The sequence below is a fragment of the Globicephala melas genome, chromosome 7, assembly GCF_963455315.2.
Source record: "Globicephala melas chromosome 7, mGloMel1.2, whole genome shotgun sequence".
Taxonomy (NCBI): domain Eukaryota; kingdom Metazoa; phylum Chordata; class Mammalia; order Artiodactyla; family Delphinidae; genus Globicephala; species Globicephala melas.
The window spans coordinates 62917551-62943469 of NC_083320.1; the positions used below are offsets into that span (position 1 = coordinate 62917551).

At 40.3% G+C, this 25919-nt stretch overlaps 1 protein-coding gene across 9 annotated transcripts in view; it reads right to left on the bottom strand.

Annotated features, from left to right (window-relative positions):
- Positions 1-25919, bottom strand: part of NOSTRIN (nitric oxide synthase trafficking) — a 70516-nt gene that overhangs the window by 30458 nt on the left and 14139 nt on the right. For all 9 annotated transcript variants that reach the window (XR_009564611.1, XR_009564610.1, XM_060302290.1 and 6 more), the window contains exons 4-8: positions 12081-12164; positions 9337-9399; positions 9054-9135; positions 6785-6847; positions 4105-4203 (exon numbers count right to left, since the gene is read on the bottom strand). Coding sequence is in view for 7 of the 9 variants with exons in the window: in XM_060302290.1 (XP_060158273.1) it covers positions 4105-4203; positions 6785-6847; positions 9054-9135; positions 9337-9399; positions 12081-12164 (391 nt within the window). In the remaining 2 variants the exon portion in view is untranslated. The remainder of the gene's footprint in view (positions 1-4104; positions 4204-6784; positions 6848-9053; positions 9136-9336; positions 9400-12080; positions 12165-25919) is intronic.

Here is a 25919-nt window from a genome sequence, read left to right on the forward strand (position 1 = left end):
CTTTTCTTTCTCTTGGAACAAACATCAATTCATTAATTCATTCATCAAACATTTCTTGACTGCCACACCGTGTCATGTACTAGACACTGGGAATAGATAAAGGAACTAGATAGGCTCCCTCTCTAGTCAAGAACCCACACAGGCCATTGTTATCCTGTTTGATAGATCCCAAGATGATAGAAGTATTCAGGTGTCACAGAGTGGGTGCTCACAGAAATGATCCCTGTGTGAATAAACCTAAAATGAAAGTAGGAATTGGTGAGGCAAAATAGCATGACATGATACCAAAAAATATTTTGGTGAGGTTGGAGCACACAGTTTGAGAGAAATAATAGCAAGTGAAAATGCTGAAAAGTTAAGCAAGGGCCAAGTCAGGGAGGGTCTTGAGGGCCACATAAAAGAGTTTGTGCTTTATCCTGAGGTCACCTGGAAACCTTTGAAGGCTTTTTAAAGGAGAATAATATGCTCAGATTCGAGTTCCAGAAAAGTCAGCTTGGCTTGTGTATGGGGGATAAGGAGAGGAAACACTGAAAGCCAAGACACCAATTTGTCAGTTGGAGTAACCCAAGCAGTGGTGATGGTGGCCTGGGAGAGAGTAGTGGCAGTGGGGATAAATATAAGTAGATAAATTCAGGAAGTATTTGGTTTAGGACTTAGAATTGGGGGGATATGGTAGATGGTGATATTCAAATAGATAAAAAACAGAGGAATAAAAAATATTTTTGGTAGAGGGAAGTGATGGTTCTGATTTTGGATATTCAGTTTGAGATGCCAGAGAGCAGTTCAGAGATTGGTTTGGGCTGGAGATATAAGTTTGGGTATTGTCAGCAGAGACATGGTAGCCAAAGCCTTGAGAGTATATTTGTTGAGTACGTGCTATGTATTGAACACTTGATATTGAGAGTACTGTGTGGGACACTGGAGATATGATGCCGAATAAAACAGAATGAGGCCCAGGAGAGAAATCATCAGGCACAACAACATAGAAAGTTCAGGCAGAACGAGGGAAGTCCATAAAGGAGCTTAAGAAAAAATTGACAGAAAGGAAAACCAAAAGAGTAAGATGGCGTTGTAGTTAAAAGAAGAGAATGTTTCTAGAAGGGGAAAGTCAATGATGCTTAATGCTTCTAAGAAATTAAATAAAGTCAGAACTGGAAAGCACCCATTAGCTTTAGCAACAAGGACCACGTATTCAATGGTAAGAACATTTCTAGCGAATTGGTGGGGAAAGCTTGGTCAGTGGTTTGAGGAGTGAATGGGAGATGAAGTGGAGACAGAGCACAGATAACCCTTCCAATAAATCTTATTGTAAAAAGAAAGAGATGATGATATCTGGAGAGGAGCAGGAATAGGAATATCAGGGAGACAAAGGGTGTCTCCCTGATTCTTCCTACTCTCCCAAGATAGAGGGAAGTTGAAAAGGCTGATGGGAAGCAACCCTTAGAGATACAGGAGAGAAGGGAATAATCCAGGGAAGGGCCTCTGAGAGGAGGCTGGGATGGGAATCAGAGCACAGGATGAAGAACTGGCCTGTCGCATTGCACATAGGACTTCAGTAGGGAGGTGGCTGTACTGACTTCTATTTACTCTGTGACGCTGCAGGCAAGATGGTCTGCTGAGAGTGGGTGGTGAGGATGGAGGAGCGAGAAGAATGGAGATGTAGATAAGCTCCTGGTGAGAACAAGGATTGCTGAGCAGGAAAACAGGAAGGATTGCTGAGCAGCACCGAATCAGCCCGGCTCAAGTGGGAGATCATGGGCACGTCTGTGTGAGATGCAAAAATGAATGCCGCCTTAGGCGTTGAGCTTTAGGACTAAAAAAGAGAAAGCTACCAGATAAAGTGATGACGATGGTAGGGGTCTGTGTTGTAATGACAGCCAAGGGCTACGGTTGACAGGACCAGGTGGAGGAGGGCAGGGGAGGATCATGAACTTCCGCCTCCCAGGGAGGCTGCTAATGAGGGAAGGAAGCAAAAATTTACCACTTAGCTGCCCACGCTTTTGCCTTTGTCATTCCTCGACATCAATAAAGAATAGCTTCTAATGAGGGCTCCAAATGCCTACAACGAGGTCCTGGAGCTTAGGTTTTTAACTTACTTTGGTTTTGCCTCCTCTTCGGAAGCTGTCTCATTATTCAGTACCTGTTATGGTCATTTCAAACTGTGAAGATTGACACAAGAACCTTGTAATATCTTGCTAACAATGAATCTAAGTTATTCAACTGATAGTTTACTCAGATGAAATAATAGAGTTACTTGGCAATGACAATTCTCTTTTTCTTTTAAGAATGTTTTGGGTTGCAGTGGTGCTGCCTGCACTTCCTTAGGGGGACTCCATCTCTGGGGGAAGATATTGACTATTTCAAAGGTTTCCAATCTGGGGCACATACCATAAGGGGTGTCCAAGATAATCTAATACTCCAATATTAGTTGTGTTCATTTTTGCCTAAAAAGAGTGTTCAAGCTTACTCTTATTCAATATATGAATTGATATTGGTGCCCATGTGTGGACAGTTGAGGATTCTGAAGTGTTCTGGAGGGAGAATGGGAGTTTTATAACATGAGAAGCTGATGTGGGTCCCACAAATGCTTTCACTCTCAACATCCTGGGACATGTGCCCATCGGCAGGAGTCTGGATCATACGGATTTACAGATTTATTATCCACTTTAATTAGGTTAACACACACAAAATGAACACATGCCTTAAAAAGATGTCTGCTACGAAGCTGTAGATTGATGTTAATACAAACAATGCAAGCACAAGAAAGCCACAGGAAAACGCCAGAGCTGACGCTTTCTCCCACTCCCGATTACAGGTGCATCATCACCCACATGAAAAGGCAAAAACTGGCATGATCTAGTGAGAGCTGATGAGAAGTTGACCAAGAAACTGACATTATCAAGAAGACATACTAGAAATACAAATTTATATTTACTATGGGTAAGGGTGAGCCTTGCCCCACATGTATATTTTGTCTGTATATGTCCCTTAATCACTATATGAAGACATCATGATTAGCTAATCACTGAAAATATTATTTCATTTTTACCACATCCTTCAAATATTTCTACTTTTTTATGTTGTATAATGTTCATAACATTAGTTTAATATAAAAAGTATTCTATATAATATACAAGATAGGTAAAGTACATTATATAATTCATTATGCTATGTGTATATATTTTTTACTTATTTGGGGTGTGAGCTGAGAGGTGTTTAATCGGGCTCCTTATCAAAAATATTGGAGGGGCTTCCCTGGTGGCGCAGTGGTTGAGAATCTGCCTGCTAATGCAGGGGACACGGGTTCACGCCCTGGTCTGGGAAGATCCCACATGCCGCGGAGCAACTAGGCCTGTGAGCCACAGCTACTGAGCCTGCGCGTCTGGAGCCTGTGCTCTGCAACAAGAGAGGCCGCAATAGCGAGGCCCGCGCATCGCGATGAAGAGTGGCCCCCGCTTGCCACAATTAGAGAAAGCCCTCGCACAGAAACGAAGACCCAACACAGCCCAAAATAAATTAATTAATTAATAAAAAAGAAAAAAATAAAGAACTTAGCACAGTGCCCAGCACACAGTAGATAATTTAAAAATATATATATATTGGACACCACTGGTTTAATTTGTCATCTGTCAATAATACCTTTTGAAAATATATGAGGACTGGGACTTCCCTGGTGGTCCAGTGGGTAAAACTCTGAGCTCCCAATGCAGCGGGCCCGGGTTCGATCCCTGGTCAGGGAACTAGAGCCCGCATGCATGCAGCAACTAAGAGTTCACATGCCGCAACTAAGAGTCTGCATGTTGCAACTAAGAAGCCCACATGCCGCAACTATGAGCCCGCATGCCACCAGGAAGATCCTGCGTGCCACAACTAAGACCCAGAGCAGCCAAAATAAATAAATATTGTTTTGGAAAAGATCTTTAAAATATATATATATATGGAGACCAGGAATAACTTAGGATCCTTCTCATATTCTGCCACACTACAGCCCTGCAGAGACCCCGCACAGAGGGGGAATCAGCCACTTCTCCTGTGTTCATAGCTAAGGGCAGGAAGCCCATCCATCTGTAAGCCATATGCACTCAGCCGGCCATGAGAGGTTACCTTCTGCTTCTCCTTCTCGGTCGTAATTTGCTTGGAGCTTTCTACAAGATGGAAAAGCGCTTCATGCTTCTTGGTACTAACCATCAATTTCTTCTTGGCCTAGAGTCAAAAACATACAAAAAAAGCAAAAAAGGATCAGAAACTGATATCAAGAGAAAAACTCTTCTGTTCTGGAACAAGTCATGTTCACGTGCTAGCTTGAATGATTGTGTATGTTTAGTTCTTCATTTCTGCCCTCACCTCAAAATCTGCCTAAAATATCACAGTGGCTAACATTTTGCCCTGAGAACCACTGTGTATTTTTTTCATTACACTGAGTTCACTCAAGAGGGTTATACATTTTGTTAAATCACCGAAGGCTTGCGAGTTTCCAAAACATTGTTCTAGCTAGCATAATGGAAGGCAATGGCTTTACCACCCCCCGTACCCCCGCCAAAAAAATCACAACAAACATGGAAGACTGCTGGCATCATTCTTTTAAATCTGCCTGGCCACAATTGAGGTCATTTTAAGATGCTCTCTTAAAACTTAGAGCAAAAGAACAATTTTGCTCCCTGATGCCTGGGCTTGAGAGCTGGGCATCTGCCTGGCATCTCGTGAACTACCCTGCATTTGTGGTGGGCAGGCGGAGGGAGGGGTCAGGAAGGAAGCAGCATTCAAAGTCCCTTACTCTGCTGATGCCTCCAGCCTTGGCCTGGGTTATGATGTGGGTGATCCGTCATTCCCTATACAGTCCCAGCTTGGCAGAACAGGATGCTCCAGAGATAAAGCCAACAGCATTTGGTCTGAGTTGGATTTAGCCTATTCAGGAACTGGGTTGATTGGAAGATGGTATGGTTTTTCACCTCAAGTTGCAATGACTGTAAAACCAGACAATGAAGGGAAAAGTCCAGGTCTTTCTTTCCCTAGGAAGTCAGAGGCAAAGCCTTCTGAAGGTCTCTAAACATATGAAACCTCTACAAAATGGATTTCAAGGAACAAGAAGCTCAGAGACCCTCCCCTCCACCTTCTGTCAGTCACATGCCTGCTGATAAATGAGAGTAGGAGCCAGGAGCATTTGGTTCTTTAAGGCTCTTCATTCGAGTCTCCAAAACAGACTACACCGCATTACTGACATGCTGAATCCCTTGAATTGTAACTGGAGAGAAAGCTATTATAGTGCAAGCATTTTATGTTCTCTAATTTCTCTGTCAATCTTCATAAAAAATAAAATCGTTCTATTTAGAAAAATTACTTGATGGAAACTGGGAAATAAAAAAAGATTTTTTTTTGTTCCTGAAAGCAGCAGCAGTTACTGAGCAGTTTCTCTTTTGGTCCATTGTACTGCATTTCCTGTGAAAGCTGAATATTTACAGAATGTATTTTTAAAAACAAATTCTGTTTAAGAAACCTCATAAAATCAAGAGCAAAACTGAAAACAAATGACTGGACCCTTGTTTATGGGACCTTTAAATATTCACTATAAAAGTGATTCTTGTGAGCATCCCTTTACCAGGACTGTTATTGTGGGCATAGAAATTCATTTATCTCAAACATTTCTGATTAATGTCCTTGTCTTATGGGGTCCTTGGTTCCAGCAGGAGTTTCAGAGGCAACACTGAGGGCTGAGATGTGGCCGCCTGTTTCTGAGGGTGTCTCCGCTTTTTTTGCACTCATGGCCATCTACTTGGGAAAGAAAGTTCTCTTTGGGCACCAACCCTTTGGAGATGAAAGAGAGAATTTCAACTTTGGTAGCACAAGTCCCCTCAAAGGGAATCATTGGGTTTTCCGAGCAGATTCCCTCTCCACTGGCTTCTAGTCCTTCCTACTCGAAATGAATTCCTCCTAAACTGGATTGTTCTAGAATAATCATATATATATATAGAGAGAGAGAGAGGCACCACCTGTGATTATCTCTGCTTAAGACCCTGTAATGATATGCTCTAAATTTTCACACCAGATCATAATTCCTCTCCTTAGAAGTCATTCACTCTTTCCTGCACACATGTTATCTAGCCAACTAAATTTTAAATTACATGGAAACAAGAACCATGTCTTAGTACAGTGTGGTGCACAAGGAGTGGGCCGTACATACTTGTGAAACCAATACAGGAATCCCCCTTTACACATCTTTACCCACCCGTCACTGTGCTCCTCTCACTGGTGAGACAGAGATCACAAATGCCCTTATAAAAGATAAAACCAAAACTCAGTATTCATATCTTGCCCTAAGTTTCAAATTATACAGAGAGGCAGTCAGTGTAGGTAATGCTTAAGGGCAGTGACCTTGGAACCCAGTGACTTGGAATAATTCTTGGTTCAACCATTAACCAGCTTTGTAACATTAAGCAATTATTAACCTCTGTGTCTCTGCTTCCCCACTCATCTATAAAATGGGACAACACAAGGTCATATACCACATTGGTTGGTTTTTGTGATGATTCAACACATAAATATATAGCACTTGACATACAATAAACACCACATATTAGCTATAAATAAAAGTCATATTTAGAGTTCTGCTCCTCTATTGATTTAGTTGAAAGATATATCTATATAATAACTCAGACGAGAAAACATTTTGCTTTTCAGTTAGCACTTAGAAATACTGACACTAAAACACACGATCACATTTGTACAAAAGCCAAAAGCTTCAATCCTGAAAATTGGGTTTACACAAATGACATTTGTGTATACTTGCCTTAATTTGATGATTCCAGTTGCTAATGACAAGATTTGCTGTCTTTTCAACTTCATTATCAAGCTATCAAAGGGAAAAAAAGAAAAAAAAATTTTTTTTTGCTGTCTTCTTGTTGAGTCACAGTGCTGGCTTATTAATTCTGGTACAATTAGTAGCACAATTAAGTGGAATTTTAAAATCCTATAGAGGACATATTTCCTGAGAAAAGTGGTCAAGTCTCTTTTCCTCAGGTCAAGAATCTCTTCACAAGATTTACCCTGAATGTATTTAGTAAGATAATTATTTTTAATATATAACTCTGTAGAAACAATATAAATGGGTACAATCTGTGTGGAGGAGTATCTTGCATAGTTTGGTATCACTTCCAGTCCCATTACTTCCTCTTCAGCATTATTCCATGTGGCCCAAATTTTAATACCATGAGATTCAGTAAAAGTCCTAGCAGTGCTTATTTTACTAACTGTCTTATTGCCTCTAAAGTGAATATTGCTTTAATTTCAAAAAGATTGAATTATTAATCATAATTAACTTTTTCTCCTACTTTAAAATAGCCAATGGGGCAGTAAATGATGAAAATGGAACTAGGCAACCTCCTGAGGAGATCAGACTTCAGTTAGCGCAGAACCTTTTCTCCTGAACCATAGACCTTTCTTCAAAACCCACAGATCAGCCATTACTCAACCACTCTGAGATCTAGCAACACTGTACTTTTTTCTTTTTCAGTTCATTAAATTTGGAATATGTGGTTTAGCACAACAAATACAATTAAAATAATTTTATGCACTATGTCACTTTTGACTCTATGTTGCCGAAATATGGAACAAGTTCACTTTAAAAAATTCGACTTTTTTGTGAGAAAATGTGGCAGGGTGATAGGGGTGCAACAGAGAGGGGCAGATGCTAAAAAGAAGATTATAAGCTGGACCAGCATTCTGAGGCGACCATGACATTAATTATCTAAAGCACTGTGATCATAGCACTGTGCCTAATTTAGTAGGTACTAAGGAAATTCTAGTGATTATCATATTATTATGTGGTATGAAAATATTTTGTTATTAATGAAGTATAGACTAGTGTTTGGCTTTTATTAAGTTGGTTTGCAAAGGCAGAAGATTATATTACTTTCTAGTAATTCCTGTAAACTTCCCCCATCACCCTAGCCCTAAGGAGAACATCCATTCTGGTAAAAATACATGGATGCCCACTAAACATCTATTCCATTTCCTGACTCAGTTTCATACGTTTGAATAAATTTTTTTTGGTATCATTTCTCTTCCATCAGGGCTTTCACAAATCCCCTCATCCTATGGACTTACCACCCTTAAGACCTGCTTTATCTGGCTGTGATCACTTGAAACTCCCCTTAGCCACTGCCCCTGCCCTTCTCAAATACCTCCTATTACTGCTCTGAACTTCTCACCTGTACCTGTCATTGACACAGATAATGACCATGACCCCATCCCTATCAGAGCTAAGCAGTGTTTATTAAATACCTCTTCATGTTGCCTGAAAATATATTTTAAAGTGCTTACTGACTGTATTACACGCAAATAAAAAGAAAACGGAACACAAATGAAATTGTTCTGGAAGGAAAAGTACACAGACAGACCAGAGAATACGCCATACAAGAGGACCAGGTGCCCTGAAAGAATTGTTTAGTTATTTTTCTTCAATTTTAAGGCTATTTGATGATTATACCTAGTATTTCTTTTACCTAATTCCAAGGTTATAAGTATAGAGAAGCATTTCCTTTTAAAAATTGCGTTTATAATTCTATTTACAAACGGTGTAACAATGTAAATACAAAAAAGTACAAACAAATGAAATAAAAATAACCTCTAATTCCACTATCTAGAGATAATTCTTATCAACATTCTGGGGAGGTGCTTCCAGGTTTTTTTCTATGCATATATTCACACATTTATTTTACAAAACTGCAGTTATATTGTTAGATTTTCTCAGCTTGTTTTTTAATTTAGCACTACATCCCCATGTCATTAAATTCTGCTGCAATAAGATTTTTAATGGTTGCATAGTATTCCGTTGCTTGAATTCATTGTAATTTATTTTTGGATGATGAAGAAGTTTCCATTTATTCACTACTATAAACAATGCTTTAACAAACATCCTCATACATAAATCTTTGGGTTTGTGTTTATTTTTATGATAAATTCCTGAAACGTAGGAGCACCTTTAGATCACCTTTTATTTCTTGAGCCAAAGACAGAAATCTTGCTTTAACAGGGAGAAAAGAAAGATTTTGACTCACTGATTTTCTCTTCTTTTCATGTGCACTCAGGACTTGATGAGTTGGTTTTACTGCTTCCAACTCAATTGCTTTGCCAAGTTTTCTGGAAATATAACATGAAAGACACACAAGCCTAGTATTAGGATTTATATCTACTTTCCGAATTATTTTCTGGGGAAATAAAATGGTGTGTTAGGCATTATCTACTCAGTGCAAGTTTGCAGTGGAGTATTTGTAGCATATCCACTTTAAATATTTATGACTCCCTTTAGGGCTGGAGCAAGGCCAGCATGTGGGTACTCACTGATGCAGGTCCGCTGCCGACTTCATGCCCTCCGAGACCCAGGCCCAGGCACTGACAACACAGCTGGAGGCAAAAACAAGGGAGCACAAGTGTGGGTGTCATTTTCCCAGGAGTCTGAGAAATAAAGCATCATGTCTGAGCCACTGCATTCGGCAACTGCACTCATATCCCTAATCCTATTTCAATTTCTCCATGGGATTAAATTCTGCCAACACATTTATTTGCACTATTGTCATTACATAAACTGTGTTTTTTTCCCAATCATTTTTCATCCTGATTTCCACTTTTCATTTCATGTCTGTAGAAAATCAGGGAAATAAAGTAGCCAAGGGTGAGAAGCCACTTAGAACAGGCAGGAGAGAGCATGCTACCCTTAAAGACAATCTTTTCAGGCTCTTCATTTCACAGATGAATAAACGGAGGCTCAGAAAAGTTAAGTTATGGAGACTCCAGAGCCCTGGTCATGTCCTGCGTGCTGCTCTTGGGGTTGGGGTCTAGGTCCTGTTCCCTGCTGGCCTTTAGGACAAACACTCAGATGTTCTACTGTCTTGTGAGTATATCTCAGTTTAACAAAAGGGTAACTCTGTCCTGACCCTAGCAGCACAAAAGGAGAATTAGGAAATATGACGCTATTTTCCTCCTACATATAGCTGGCCTTCAAACAGGAAGCCCATTGTATCAATAAACCTCAGGGACAGAGCCAGTGTAGACTTTGATGGAAGGGAAGGGACAGATCGGTGCCCATACTGAGAGCAAGACGGTGCAGAGGTTTGCCTCCATATGACTTAGGCTGCACCTGGCAGCCAGAGAATGGGAGAACTACATCAAAGGATGTCAGATTTTCTGTGTATCCAAAGTCCGGCACAAAATCAGGTACAAGAGAGTACACACTGTATGCTTCCAATTATAGGAAAGTCCAGAAAAGACAAAACAATCTAGATTGAAAAAAAGCAGATCAGTGTTTCCTTGGGACTGTGTTGGGGGAAGGATTGTAGACAGGTATGAGGAGTCTTTTGGTGATGAAAATACGTATATTTTGATTTTGGTGGTGGATATATGGTGTATACATATGTTAAAATCAATCAAACCATATATTCAAAACAGGTGCGTCTTATTGCATGTAAACTAAATCTCAATAGAGTTGTTTTTTTTTTTAAAAAAAGAAGCCCAAGCACACTTTCGGGAAGAGAATCTGACATTTGCCCCTGGGAGGAGCTGGGCAGCAGAGCAGGAAGGAGAAGGCGTTGGCCTCAGAGGTTCTGTGTCTGAATCCACAAGCTCCCCTTTGTTTCCTGCATGACCTTGGAAGAATCACTTGATTTCACTGATCCTCACTTAACTGGTCTTTTAGAAGAGAAACAATTTGAGTTATTATACAAGTACCTAACAGATTTTGGTATAGACAAAAGTTCAGTTAATGCTTATTATTAAATATTGTTGCACTAACCCTGGTTAACCAAGCATTCTGTTCATGCCAACTCCTTGGGAGCACCATGCTGGATTCTAGGGTTGCCACACAATAAGACACACACCCCTACACCTACACCTCTCATCCTTTAGAAGGTAATCAAAACTAAAATCATAATGAACACTTAGGGAGCTTTGGCTCCAGCCAGGTGTTAAACACATTTCTTGTGTTATTTCATTTACTACTCACAGGAGTTATATGAGATGTGTTTTATTTCCATTTTAAATACACAATGAGAGGTAAAATAAATTGTCCTAATTTACCTACTTGCTAAGAGGTAGAGCCAGAATTTAAACATGGGTAGTCTAAATAAAGTCTATTTATACTCAACCACTGTGCTCTACTGGCTCCTTTGCAGGCTTCTAAAATACCATCCTAAAAATCAAGCTTAAAGTCAGAGCAATTTCAAAGCCATTATTTGCTGTTATGGATAATGCCTAGGGAGTAGGAATGTGGGCTTCAGAAGCCTTCCTTTTTTCTTTCCCTCTTTCTTTTACCATCAGAAGGGGTCTTTGCAATGGCACGGCCATTGGGTGGCATCTGCAAGCATTAGTCAAAAATCTTTGTAAGGAATTATCACTAATGGACCATTTTTAGAATACTAATACCTTTTTTCTCTCCCTGAAGAGAAGTAATTGACTTCATTCTCAACTGAATTGAAAAAAATATGAACCAACATTTTTTCAGCATCTGATGTGCCAATATTTTTACATATATTACCTTGTTTAATATGCACCCCCCGATACACACACACACACACACACACAATGGAGCACATCTTGTTACTCCACATAACAGAGGAGGAAATCAAGGGAGGCCAGGTTGCTTGCTGAAGGTCATAAATTTGAGATAAAGCAGGATTCACGCTTCCTGATTTCAAGAGCTTCCGACTTAACCACACCGCTTCCCAAGTTAATATCCTCACCAAGGCCTTTTATGAATATGAGCTTAGGAGTCACAAAGACACAGGATGAACCCAGCTCTGAAATTCATTATCTGTGTGACCAGGCAAGGTTCTTAAACTCTCCAAGCCTCAAGTCCTTGTTTGTAAATAGGGATCATAAAAAGACTTCTCAGAGATTGTTGTGAGGATTAAATGTAGAGTATCTATGAAAGCATTTAACACAGTGTCTGGCACACAGTAAGAGCCCAAGAACTGGAAGCCATGCTTGACTCTCTGGACTTACCACATTTATATGAGGAAGCTGGAATTGAACATATGTCGCTTTTTATTACTTTTAGGAGTGATTTTGCCTTATCTCTTCCATATACTTACTTTTTCTTTGTGCTCTGTAATGTTTTGCTGAGTTTGGTTGCCAGTTTCTGAAGTCCTTTGGCATAACTGATCTCCAAATTTGCCCTGTTAGCAAAGGGATAGTTGTTAGATAGCATACAACGGCTGGAAATCAAGCAAAACCACACACACACACACCCAGAGAGACACACAAATATATGAAGGAGGACTCAGGCTGATAATGCAATGAATAAAGAGATGATTTGTCTACTATAAGGATTCTCCTGTCCTCGGTGTAATCTTTAAGGATATCCAAGAGAATCCTACAAAAGGAGAGAAGTTTTTATTTAACCTTCTTGTACACTAGTGTTATGGGTTGAACTATATTCCCCCACAAAGGTGCTTAAGTCCTAACCCTGCTGTCTGTGAATGGGGCCTTATTTGGAAATAGGGTCTTTGCAAATAATCAAGTTCAGATGCAGTCACTAGGATTGGCTAGAACTCAGTATGGATGTGTCCTTATGAAAGGGAGAAATTTGGGCACAGTCACACACACACACACACACACACACACACACACGGAGAATGCTGTGTGAAGATGAAGGGGCAGAGATTGGGATAATGTATTATAAGTTAAGGGATGCCGAAGGTAATCGTCAGCAGACCACCAGAAACTAGGAGAGAGACACGGAATAGATTCTCCCTCACAGCTCTCGGAAGGAACCAACCTGACCAAACACATTGATCTCAGACTTCCAGCCTCCAGGAATGTGAGAAAATATGTTTTTGTAGTTTAAGCTACAGTAAGAGACTGTGTAAGTTAAGTAACCCAGTCTGTAGTACCTTGTTATGGCAGTCCTAGCAAACTAATCCAGCTACTTTCCTACTTATCCTGAGACACAAGCACCATCAGACTAGCTCTAGATTATAATAGCTGGCAAAACAATAATACATTATGATGGAATTAACCAAACAGTAACTTTCTAATGGGCCAGCACGAGATTTAGAAAATGAATTCCCATTACCTTCCATGCAGGACAAGACTCAGTAAGGAATCTGGGCATATCCTCCCAAAGAAAACTTGGTTCTTTGGATGGATTGAGTCACTCTTAGCTTAAGCTGATTTTTCCATGTCCTGATTTAAGCCCATCTATAGCTAAAATGAAGACACATTTTTATTCATTTCACTTTTCAATGAAAATAATAAAAATGTAGGATATTAAGTTCAATTTACACTACTTTTTTCATCTTTATATGGACCAGAGAGTCTTTGTTGCATATTTTTCAGTCTTTTAATTCTACTTTTATTATAAAACATCATTAGAATTATTTGTGACTCCATTTCATTTGGGGAACAATCCCAGGACTCTCCAGTAATTAACTTAATCCTTGGATGTTTTTACACAGATTAGGCTCAGTGTTATAGACCAAAAAAGGAAAGACCTCTTTTATGAATGGAACCCAGAGATCATGGGCTATGGACCTATCGCTAAGATTCTCTTCATTTTTCCTCTTTAGTACAGCTGTGCTCCAAGTTATTTTTAGCACCTTTTAAAAGAAAGAAAACCATTGTAGGATGCATGTTAAGGCCTAGGTGCAGAAAATACCCATTTAGCATTAGGCCTTGGCCAAATATAAGAAAAGGTTAGGGCAAATATTTTTAAATAATGAAGATGGTAAAGAAATATCTCATAGTGTTTTAAAAAAGATTTTTCTGCTCTAGGAATATGTGGTGATTGATGGAGAGAGAAAGTCCTGGTCAGCAGCAAGCTGGGAGAGACTGCCACCCTCAATGAACTTGGATGCTCTAGAATCCCAAGAGAACGCTACGGCTCAGTAGGGTGGCTTTGGGCAACATTAAAATGAATTAATCAGACTTACCTCAAGGGGGTTTATGATAATTAAAAATTAAACTAAAAAAATTGTAATTAATTTTTAAAAATTAAAAATTTTAATTAAATTAATAATTAAATTTAATTTTTTAAAATTAAATTTTTTTAATTTTAAAAAATTAAAATTAATTTTAAAAATGTGGTAATCACCCAAACCCAACAGAGGTTCAAAGACTGAAATGATTTTTATTGATCTGCACAACCCGAGCCCTGGCTCCCTCTCTGATTTCCCCTCCTACTAGTCATCCCCTTGTTCATGGTACTCTTGCTTAGTGGCCAAATGATTTTGTGTTGCTCATTGCTATATCCCGAGGCCTAGAACAGTGCCTGCCATGTTATTGGTGCTCAGCATGTATTTCTTGAATGAATGAATGAATGAATGGACTTCCCATCAGGTCTTGGTTAGAATTTTTAACCAGTCTCCACTACAAGTCTGTTCTCATTTCACCACTTTTGAAAACTTTAAACTGCTGAAGTATTTAAATTCAGTCCCACAGGTTTGAGGTGTGCTCAGCTCTGATGTCAGCGTACGTGGCTTTCTAGCACTTGCAATAGCTAGACTCATTAAACCCTCTCCTAACCCGTCTTTAACCAGAGGGTTCCTTAGGACTTTCCTTTCCAGCATTCCATTCTTGCTTGGAAGCAGCACATAGAACATTAAATATGATGATGCATTTGTCGTGCTCAGCTTGTGCTGGGCACCAAAAATTTCTTAATAAATATTAATTTTTCTAATGTTATTATGAGTATGTATCCAAAAGGATCTCTAAACATTCAGAAATACACAGAGATGGGGAGAAGTGGGGGAAAGAATGCACATTTTTCTCATCCATCAGCTCTAAAACAATCCTGAATGGCTTCCCACAGGAAAGGGAATGCTGTCAGGGACAGCCTCTTCCTCAGAATTCAGTTTCACTTTTACCCTGTTCTTGCAGGTCCTACAAAATGGCTCAGAGGCTAAGCAGAAATAAAAAGGACAATGATGAGAGAGAAGTGTGGCATTCCCTTACATCGTTAACTTAATCTGATTCTAGAAAAAAGTTGGGCTTTGGTGTCAAGAAAGGGAGAGGGTCCTGCTCTCTTTGAATTGATGGGCTCTTGTTTTGAACCTGGCTTTATTCTTGAACCCCTGTATTTCTGCTGGCTTTCTCTTAAGTACAGTTGAAAACCAGCCTAAAGAGAGGCAATTACGAGAGGAGGGGGAGATGGTGAAAGAGTAAGACTTGGAGATCACCTTCCTCCCCACAGATACACCAGAAATACATCTACACGTGGAACAACTCCTACAGAACACCTACTGAACGCTGGCAGACCTCAGACCTCCCAAAAGGCAAGAAACTCCCCACGTACCTGGGTAGGGCAAAAGAAAAAAGAATAAACAGAGACAAAAGGATAGGGATGGGTACTGCACCAGTGGGAGGGAGCTGTGAAGGAGGAAAAGTTTCCACACACTAGAAGCCCCTTCGCAGGTGGAGACTGCGGGTGGCGGAGGGGGGAAGCTTCGGAGCCGCGGAGGAGAGCACAGCAACAGGGGGGCGGAGGGAAAAGCGGAGAGATTCCCGCACAGAGGATCGGCGCCGACGGGCACTCACCAGCCCGAGAGGCTTGTCTGCTCACCTGCCGGGGCGGGTGGGGCTGGGAGCTGAGGCTCGGGCTTCAGAGGTCGGATTGCAGGGAGAGGACTGGGGTTGGCAGCGTGAACACAGCCTGCAGGTGCGCCACGGCTAGCCGGGAGGGAGTCCGGGAAAAGTCTGGATCTGCCGAAGAGGCAAGAGACTTTTTCTTCCCTCTTTGCTTCCAGGTGCGCGAGGAGAGGGGATTAAGAGTGCTGCTTAAAGGAGCTCCAGAGACGGGCGCGAGCCGCGGCTAACAGCGCGGACCCCAGAGACGGGCGTGAGACGCTAAAGCTGCTGCTGCCGCCACCAAGAAGCCTGTGTGCGAGCACAGGCCACTATCCACACCTCCCCTTCCGGGGAGCCAGTGCAGCCCGCCACTGCCAGGGTCCCGGGATCCAAGTACAACTTCCCCGGGAAAACGCACGGTGCGCCTCAGGCTGGTGCAACGTCACGCCGGCGCGACGTCACGCCGGCGCGACATCCTGCCGGCCTCTGCCGCCGCAGGCCCGCCCCGCACTCCGTGCCCCTCCCTCCCCCCCGGCCTGAGTGAGCCAGAGCCCGCGAATCAGCGGCTCCTTTAACCCCGTCCTGTCTGAGCGAAGAACAGACGCCCTCCAACGACCTACACACAGAGGTGGGGCCAAATCCAAAGCTGAGCCCCTGTGAGCTGTGAGAACAAAGAAGAGAAAGGGAAATCTCTCCCAGCAGCCTCAGAAACAGCGGATTAAAGCTCCACAATCAACTTGATGTACCCTGCACCTGTGGAATACCTGAATCGACAAGGAATCATTCCCAAATTGAGGAGGTGGACTTTAAGAGCAAGATTTATGATTTTTTCCCCTTTTCCTCTTTTTGAGAGTGTGTATGTGTATGCTTCTGTGTGAGATTTTGTCTGTATAGCTTTGCTTCCACCATTTGTCCTAGGGTTCTATACGTCCGTTTTTTTTTCTTTTTAAAAAAATTTTTTTTCTTAATAATTATTTTTTATGTCAATAATTTATTTTACTTTATCTTCTTTCTTTCTTTCTTTCTTTCCTTCCTTCCCTCCTTTAGACAACGAATCATCCCAAATTGAGGAGGTGGACTTTGAAAGCAAGATTTATGATTTTTTCCCCTTTTCCTCTTTTTGAGAGTGTGTATGTGTATGCTTCTGTGTGAGATTTTGTCTGTATAGCTTTGCTTCCACCATTTGTCCTAGGGTTCTATGCGTCCGTTTTTTTTCTTTTTTTAAATTTTTTTTCTTAATAATTATTTTTTATTTCAATAACTTTATTTTATTTTACTTTATCTTCTTTCTTTCTTTCTTTCCTTCCTTCCCTCCTTTGGACAATGAATCATCCCAAATTGAGGAGGTGGACTTTGAAAGCAAGATTTATGATTTTTTCCCCTCTTCCTCTTTTTGAGAGAGTGTATGTGTATGCTTCTGTGTGAGATTTTGTCTGTATAGCTTTCCTTCCACCATTTCTCCTAGGGTTCTATTCGTCCTTTTTTTGTTTTTGTTTTTTCTTTTTTTTCTTAATAATTATTTTAATAACTTTATTATATTTTATCTTACTTTATTTTATTTTACTTTATCTTCTTTCTTTCTTTCTTTTTTCCTTCTTTACTCCCTCCCTCCCTCCTTTCTTTCTTCCTTCCTTCCTTTCTTTCTTTCTTTCTTTCTTTCTTTCTTTCTTTCTTTCTTTCTTTCTTCCTACTTCTACTAATTCTTTCTTTCTACTTTTTCTCCCTTTTATTCTGAGCCGTGTGGATGACAGGCTCTTGGTGCTACAGCCAGGAGTCAGTGCTGTGCCTCTGAGGTGGGAAAGCCAACTTCAGGACACTGGTCCACAAAGACCTCCCAGCTCCACATAATATCAAATGGAGAAAATCTCCCAGAGATCTCCATCTCAACACCAGCACCCAGCTTCACTCAACGACCAGCAAGCTACAGTGCTGGACACTCTATGCCAAACAACTAGCAAGACAGGAACACAACCCCACCCATTAGCAGAGAGGCTGCCTAAAATCATAATAAGTCCACAGACACCCCAAAATACAACACCAGACGTGAACCTGCCCACCAGAAAGACAAGATCAAGCCTGATCCACCAGAACACAGGCACTAGTCCCCTCCACCAGGAAGCCTACACAACCCACTGAACCAACCTTAGCCACTGGGGACAGACACCAAAAACAACGGGAACTACAAACCTGCAGCCTGCAAAAAGGAGACGCCAAACACAGTAAGACAAGCAAAATGAGAAGACAGAAAAACACACAGCAGATGAAGGATCAAGATAAAAACCCACTAGACCTAAGAAATGAAGAGGAAATAGTTAGTCTACCTGAAAAAGAATTCAGAATAATGATAGTAAAGATGATCTAAAATCTTGGAAATAGAATAGACAAAATGCAAGAAACATTTAACAAGGACCTAGAAGAACTAAAGATGAAACAAACAACAATGAACAACACAATAAATGAAATTAAAAATACTCTAGATGGGATCAATAGCAACATAACTGAGGCAGAAGAACGGATAAGTGACCTGGAATATAAAATAGTGGAAATAACTACTGCAGAGCAGAATAAAGAAAAAAGAATGAAAAGAACTGAGGACAGTCTCAGAGACCTCTGGGACAACAATAAATGCACCAACATTCAAATTATAGGGGTTCCAGAAGAAGAAGAGAAAAAGAAAGGGACTGAGAAAATATTTGAAGAGATTAGAGTTGAAAACTTCCCTAATATGGGACAGGAAATAGTTAATCAAGTTCAGGAAGAACAGAGAGTCTCATACAGGATAAATCCAAGGAGAAATACGCCAAGACACATATTAATCAAACTGTCAAAAATTAAATACAAAGAAAAAATATTAAAAGCAGCAAGGGAAAAACAACAAATAACACACAAGGGAATCCCCATAAGGTGAACAGCTGATCTTTCAGCAGAAACTCTGCAAGCCAGAAGGGACTGGCAGGACATATTTAAAGTGATGAAGGAGAAAAACCTGCCACCAAGATTACTCTACCCAGCAAGGATCTCATTCAGATTTGATGGAGAAATTAAAACCTTTACAGACAAGCAAAAGCTGAAAGAGTTCAGCACCACCAAACCAGCTTTACAACAAATGCTAAAGGAACTTCTCTAGGCAAGAAACACAACAGAAGGAAAAGACCTAAAATAACGAACCCAAAACAATTAAGAAAATGGGAATAGGAACATACATATCGATAATTACCTTACATGTAAATGGACTAAATGCTCCCACCAAAAGACACAGATTGGCTGAATGGGTACAAAAACAAGACCCATATATATGCTGTCTACAAGAGACCCACTTCAGACCTAGAGACACATACAGACTGAAAGTAAGGGGATGGAAAAAGATATTCCATGCAAATGGAAACAAAAAGAAAGCTGGAGTAGCAATTCTCATATCAGACAAAATAGACTTTAAAATAAAGACTATTACAAGAGACAAAGAAGGACACTACATAATGATCAAGGGATCGAGCCAAGAAGAAGATATAACAATTGTAAATATTTATGCACCCAACATAGGAGCACCTCAATACATAAGGCAAATACTAACAGCCATAAAAGGGGAAATCGACAGTAACACATTCATAGTAGGGGACTTTAACACCCCACTTTCACTAATGGACAGATCATCCAAAATGAAAATAAATAAGGAAACACAAGCTTTAAATGATACATTAAACAAGATGGACTTAATTGATATTTATAGGACATTCCATCCAAAAACAACAGAATACACATTTCTCTCAAGTGCTCATGGAACATTCTCCAGGATAGATCATATCTTGGGTCACAAATCAAGCCTTGGTAAATTTAAGAAAATTGAAATTGTATCAAGTATCTTTTCCGACCACAATGCTATGAGACTAGATATCAATTACAGGAAAAGATCTGTAAAAAATACAAACACATGGAGGCTAAACAATACACTACTTAATAACGAAGTGATCACTGAAGAAATCAAAGAGGAAATTAAAAAATACCTAGAAACAAATGACAATGGAGACACGGCGACCCAAAACCTATGGGATTCAGCAAAAGCAGTTCTAAGAGGGAAGTTTATAGCAATACAATCCTACCTTAAGAAACAGGAAACATCTCGAATAAACAACCTAATCTTGCACCTAAAGCAATTAGAGAAAGAAGAACAAAAAAACCCCAAAGTTAGCAGAAGGAAAGAAATCATAAAAATCAGATCAGAAGTAAATGAAAAAGAAATGAAGGAAACGATAGCAAAGATCAATAAAAGTAAAAGCGGGTTCTTTGAGAAGATAAACAAAATTGATAAACCATTAGCCAGACTCATCAAGAAAGAAAGGGAGAAGACTCAAATCAATAGAATTAGAAATGAAAAAGGAGAAGTAACAACTGACACTGAAGAAATACAAAAGATCATGAGAGATTACTACAAGCAACTCTATGCCAATAAAATGGACAACCTGGAAGAAATGGACAAATTCTTAGAAATGCACAACCTGCCAAGACTGAATCAGGAAGAAATAGAAAATATGAACAGACCAATCACAAGCACTGAAATTGAAACTGTGATTAAAGATCTTCCAACAGGGCTTCCCCCGTGGCGCAGTGGTTAAGAGTCCGCCTGCGGATGTAGGGGACGCAGGTTCGTGCCCCGGTCCGGGAGGATCCCACATGCCACGGAGCAGCTGGGCCCGTGAGCCATGGCCACTGAGCCTGCCCGTCTGGAGCCTGTTGCTCCGCAATGGGAGCGGCCACAACAGGGAGAGGCCCGCGTACCGCAAAAAAAAAAAAAAAAAATCTTCCAACAAACAAAAGCCCAGGACCACATGGCTTCACAGGCGAATTCTATCAAACATTTAGAGAAGAGCTAACACCTATCCTTCTCAAACTCTTCCAAAATATAGCAGAGGGAGGAACACTCCCAAACTCATCCTATGAGGCCACCATCACCCTGATACCAAAACCAGGCAAGGATGTCACAAAGAAAGAAAACTACAGGCCAATATCACTGATGAACATAGATGCAAAAATCCTCAACAAAATACTAGCAAGCAGAATCCAACAGCACATTAAAAACATCATACACCATGATCAAGTGGGGTTTATTCCAGGAATGCAAGGATTCTTCAATATACGCAAATCAATCAACGTGATACGCCATATTAACAAATTGAAGGAGAAAAACCATATGATCATCTCAATAGATGCAGAGAAAGCTTTCAACAAAATTCAACAGCCATTTATGATAAAAACCCTGCAGAAAGTAGGCATAGAGGGAACTTTCCTCAACATAATAAAGGCCATATATGACAAACCCACAGCCAACATCGTCCTCAATGGTGAAAAACTGAAAGCATTTCCACTAAGATCAGGAACAAGACAAGGTTGCCCACTCTCACCACTCTTATTCAACATAGTTTTGGAAGTTTTAGCCACAGCAATCAGAGAAGAAAAGGAAATAAAAGGAATCCAAATCAGAAAAGAAGTAAAACTGTCACTGTTTGCAGATGACATGATACTATACATAGAGAATCCTAAAGATGCTACCAGAAAACTACTAGAGCTAATCAATGAATTTGGTAAAGTAGCAGGATTCAAAATTAATGCACAGAAATCTCTGGCATTCCTATACACCAATGATGAAAAATCTGAAAGTGAACTCAAGAAAACACTTCCATTTACCATTGCAACACAAAAAATAAAATATCTAGGAATAAACCTACCTAAGGAGAAAAAAGACATGTATGCAGAAAATTATAAGACACTGATGAAAGAAATTAAAGATGATACAAATGCATGGAAAGGTATACCATGCTCTTGAATTGGAAGAATCAACATTGTGAAAATGACTCTACTACCCAAAGCAATCTACAGATTCAATGCAATCCCTATCAAACTACCACTGGCATTTTTCACAGAACTAGAACAAAAAATTTCACAATTTGTATGGAAACACAAAAGACCCCGAATAGCCAAAGCAATCTTGAGAAAGAAAAACAGAGCTGGAGGAATCAGGCTCCCTGACTTCAGACTATACTGCAAAGCTACAGTAATCAAGACAGTATGATACTGGCACAAAAACAGAAAGAGATCAATGGAACAGGATAGAAAGCCCAGAGATAAACCCACACACATATGGTCACCTTATCTTTGATAAAGGAGGCAAAAATGTACAGTGGAGAAAGGACAACCTCTTCAATAAGTGGTGCTGGGAAAACTGGACAGGTACATGTAAAAGTATGAGATTAGATCACTCCCTAACACCATACACAAAAATAAGCTCAAAATAGATTAAAGACCTAAATGTAAGGCCAGAAACTACCAAACTCTTAGAGGAAAACATAGGCAGGACACTCTATGACATAAATCACAGCAAGATCCTTTTTGACCCACCTCCTAGAGAAATGGAAATAAAAACAAAAATAAACAAATGGGACCTAATGAAACTTCAAAGCTTTTGCACAGCAAAGGAAACCATAAACAAGACCAAAAGACAACCCTCAGAATGGCAGAAAATATTTGCAAATGAAGCAACTGACAAAGGATTAATCTCCAAAATTTATAAGCAGCTCATGCAGCTCAATATCAAAAAAACAAAAACCCAATCCAAAAATGGTCAGAAGACCTAAATAGACATTTCTCCAAAGAAGATATACAGACTGCCAACAAACACATGAAAGAATGCTCAACATCATTAATCATTAGAGAAATGCAAATCAAAACTACAATGAGATATCATCTCACACCAGTCAGAATGGCCATCATCAAAAAATCTAGTAACAATAAATGCTGGAGAGGGTGTGGAGAAAAGGGAACACTCTTGCACTGCTGGTGGGAATGTGAATTGGTACAGCCACTATGGAGAACAGTATGGATGTTCCTTAAAAAACTACAAATAGAACTACCATATGACCCAGCAATCCCACTACTGGGCATATACCCTGAGAAAACCATAATTCAAAAAGAGTCATGTACCAAAATATTCATTGCAGCTCTATTTACAATAGCCCGGAGATGGAAACAACCTAAGTGCCCATCATCGGATGAATGGATAAAGAAGATGTGGCACATATATACAATGGAATATTGTATTCCATTGTACATTCCATTCCACAATGGAATACTCAGCCATAAAACGAAACGAAATTGAGCTATTTGTAATGAGGTGGATAGACCTAGAGTCTGTCATACAGAGTGAAGTAAGTCAGAAAGAGAAAGACAAATACCGTATGCTAACACATATATATGGAATTTAAGAAAAAAAAATGTCATGAAGAACCTAGGGGTAAGACAGGAATAAAGACACAGACCTACTAGAGAACGGACTTGAGGATATGGGGAGGGGGAAGGGTGAGCTGTGACAAAGCGAGAGAGAGGCATCGACATATATACACTACCAAACGTAAGGTAGATAGCTATTGGGAAGCAGCCGCATAGCACAGGGAGATCAGCTAGGTGCTTTGTGACCGTCTGGATGGGTGGGATAGGGAGGGTGGGAGGGAGGGAGACGCAAGAGGGAAGAGATATGGGAACATATGTATAACTGATTCACTTTGTTATAAAGCAGAAACTAACACACTATTGTAAAGCAATTATACTCCAATAAAGATGTAAAAAAAGAAGAAAAAAGAAAAAAAAAGAGAGAGGCAATTACCACAGAGCATTTCTTGCTTCAGAGCAGTAAGAGCATGTGTAGTTTTACAGGTTGGTATACAGCTTAAAAATTCTTGTAGTCCTGCCCATGAAGTTCGTGTCCAAACTGTGCTCTCTCTCCCAACAAATGTGCTCCCATCACCTTTGTGACATGTTGCTGATGCTTGACCTTGTGTGTTCTGTCTACACACAAACTAGTGACATCCAACATTTATTGTAGACAATGTGCCAGGCACCATTCTGAATGTTTTAAGTACATTTCGTCATTTAACCTGCAATACCTCCTAACAGGAAGGCACACTTACTCTACCCATTTCATGGAGGGGAACACCAAGGCACGGAGTTTAGTCAGCAACTTTTCCGAGGTCATTCATGGAGAAGTGACCTCTGGGATTCAAACCCTTGTCTGGCTCAAGAACCTGCCTGCCCAGCACTCCACTCTCCTGCCTCTGAAACTGTGGGGAAGCAGCTGGAGAAGGAGAATTGCGGGGGAATCAAAGGCAAGTGCTTTTTAAAATTGACACCGCCTCTCCCTTTGCCTTTAATTGCGGTGTTCTGAATCACCACAACTCTGACGGCTTAGCAGCTAGAAACGGGATCCACAGCAGCCTCTGTGTAGACAGAACGAGCTTCCCGGGGCCTCTTCCAAGAGCATCTTTGCAGTTCCTGGACGTGTTGAGGGTCTAGAAAAGTGGGGAAGAGGGGGCTCTGATATCAAACGTCACCAAGGTAGCCCTCTGAGACCAGACACGGCCTCTCTGAGCAGCATGATTGTACCCTTCAACTCCGCCTTCAAAACTATATCAGTGACCCTAATATACAAATATTATATATTTCATATTTAAAACCAGCTTTAGAATCAACCAAGCAAAACAGGCTGCAATCATTTTCTCTTGCATTTTCAACCCTAATAACCATTTCAGAATCCTCAGCAGATTACCCCACACATCAGAAAGAAATGAAATGATAAAGTCGGGAGGATGAGTTTGGATACGTGAGGAGTGGAACCCGTCACTCGGCTTCTTTTCTGGTGAGTTTGCCTACAACTGAAAAACTCTCTGGCCTCTGACCCTGAATGGCCTTTATCTTAGCACAGGTTAATGGGTAAATTCCTCCCCAGAGGAAATCGCTCTAAGAAGCCACGTTCCAACTGGCAAGCGTGGAGAAAGCTGTCACTTTTGTAAGTTGGAACAAACACTGCCATGTGGCTTATCCGTGCTTAGGGTCTAATGAAGCAGAATAGATAGCCTTTCAGAACTCCTGCTAAACAGAAGTGAAAGGACAGAGTTCAAAAGGGACACCTTTTCCCAAGGCAGAGGTGGCAATTTGTACCTCCAAGCACCCTGGTTTCTTCTAAGGGAGCTGTTTTATCATGGTTTCTGGCCTAAAAAGCACCACATGCAAAAGAAGTGAAGAAAGGCAGAGCTAATCTCAAACTGAGACATGGAAATTTTTCCCCTCATTAAAATAATCAGAAAAGAGTTTATAAGAACATTGAGCTTAATGTTCTAGCCCTACAGCTACTACATCTAATAGGAGTTGAGATTCTCCAAGCAATTGTCTTGGCACATGTGAAATTGATGATATATATTTCTTTGGATGGGTAACTCAATCTCAGAATATTCCGGTGAGTCTTAAAGATCCCTAACCAGGGAAATGGCATGCACTGACTTTTAATCCATTTATATTCTAATTTCCTCCCAGCATGTGGAGGCAGGTCAATAAATTTTCATTAGTAATAATGAAGACCGACCAATAAGTCAAAGACTAACATTTGTCTTAGATTTGAAAATAAATTATATTTATATTTTTGAAAGAAAGGAGAGATAGAAAATATCAGATTCAATATTTTAGACAGACCACAAATTAAACTGTAAGACTATAAGTGACCAGGTAATAAATTTTAGAGTACCGTGCTCTAAGAAAATTAAAAAGATAAAAAGTGATAGAAAACGAACACTGTAGCTGGGCCCTGTGTCTATGAGGAATTAATTAAAATTGAACTAAGGCTCTCTTAAGCTTGAAAACAGCAGGTGACTGAGCCCTCCCTTTACTACGAATTAAGAAGAAATTTTAGTAATCTGAAAATCTTTGCAGTTTCACACCCCCGTCTCTGCCCTTCTACTTTCTATCAGCAACAGCTTCTTGGGGCCTGGTATGCTGACATTTTCCACCCAAGCTTTATCAGTTTGCCTTTTGAAAGAGTCACAAGCTCATACAAATAGGCTTGTGTTTAAAAGTTAGTTATTAACAATCTGAAAGACATTTTTACACAGCAGCTCTGTTTCTTGAGTGGTTAGGTTCTCTGGCTAGCCCACAACGCCCACTTCGTCATTACTCATTGCCTTAATTCTGGCTCCTGACGGCAGTATAAAAAAGGAGAAATGGGAGGATGAGACCTGGAGGTCGCCCTGTCTTGGGCCAGTCTGGGAGTTCCACTGAGTCACTGCTCACTTCCGGCCCAGGGAAGGCACAGCTAAGGTAGGTGTAGCATTTCAGATCCTCTGTGTCTGTTAATTCCTGAACTGAGTGAGTTTATGTGGGGTGGGAAGGAGTGTTGTCATGGGGGAAGTCAGGTAAAATGGACAAGAAGAGCGGGTTTTTAAACTTTTTAGCTGGAAAACAAAATTTTATACAGCATCCCACCATATCATATAGATATTATGTTCTGAATAAGTGGGACAAGGGCTCTGAGCCCTGCCCATTTAATTTCATCC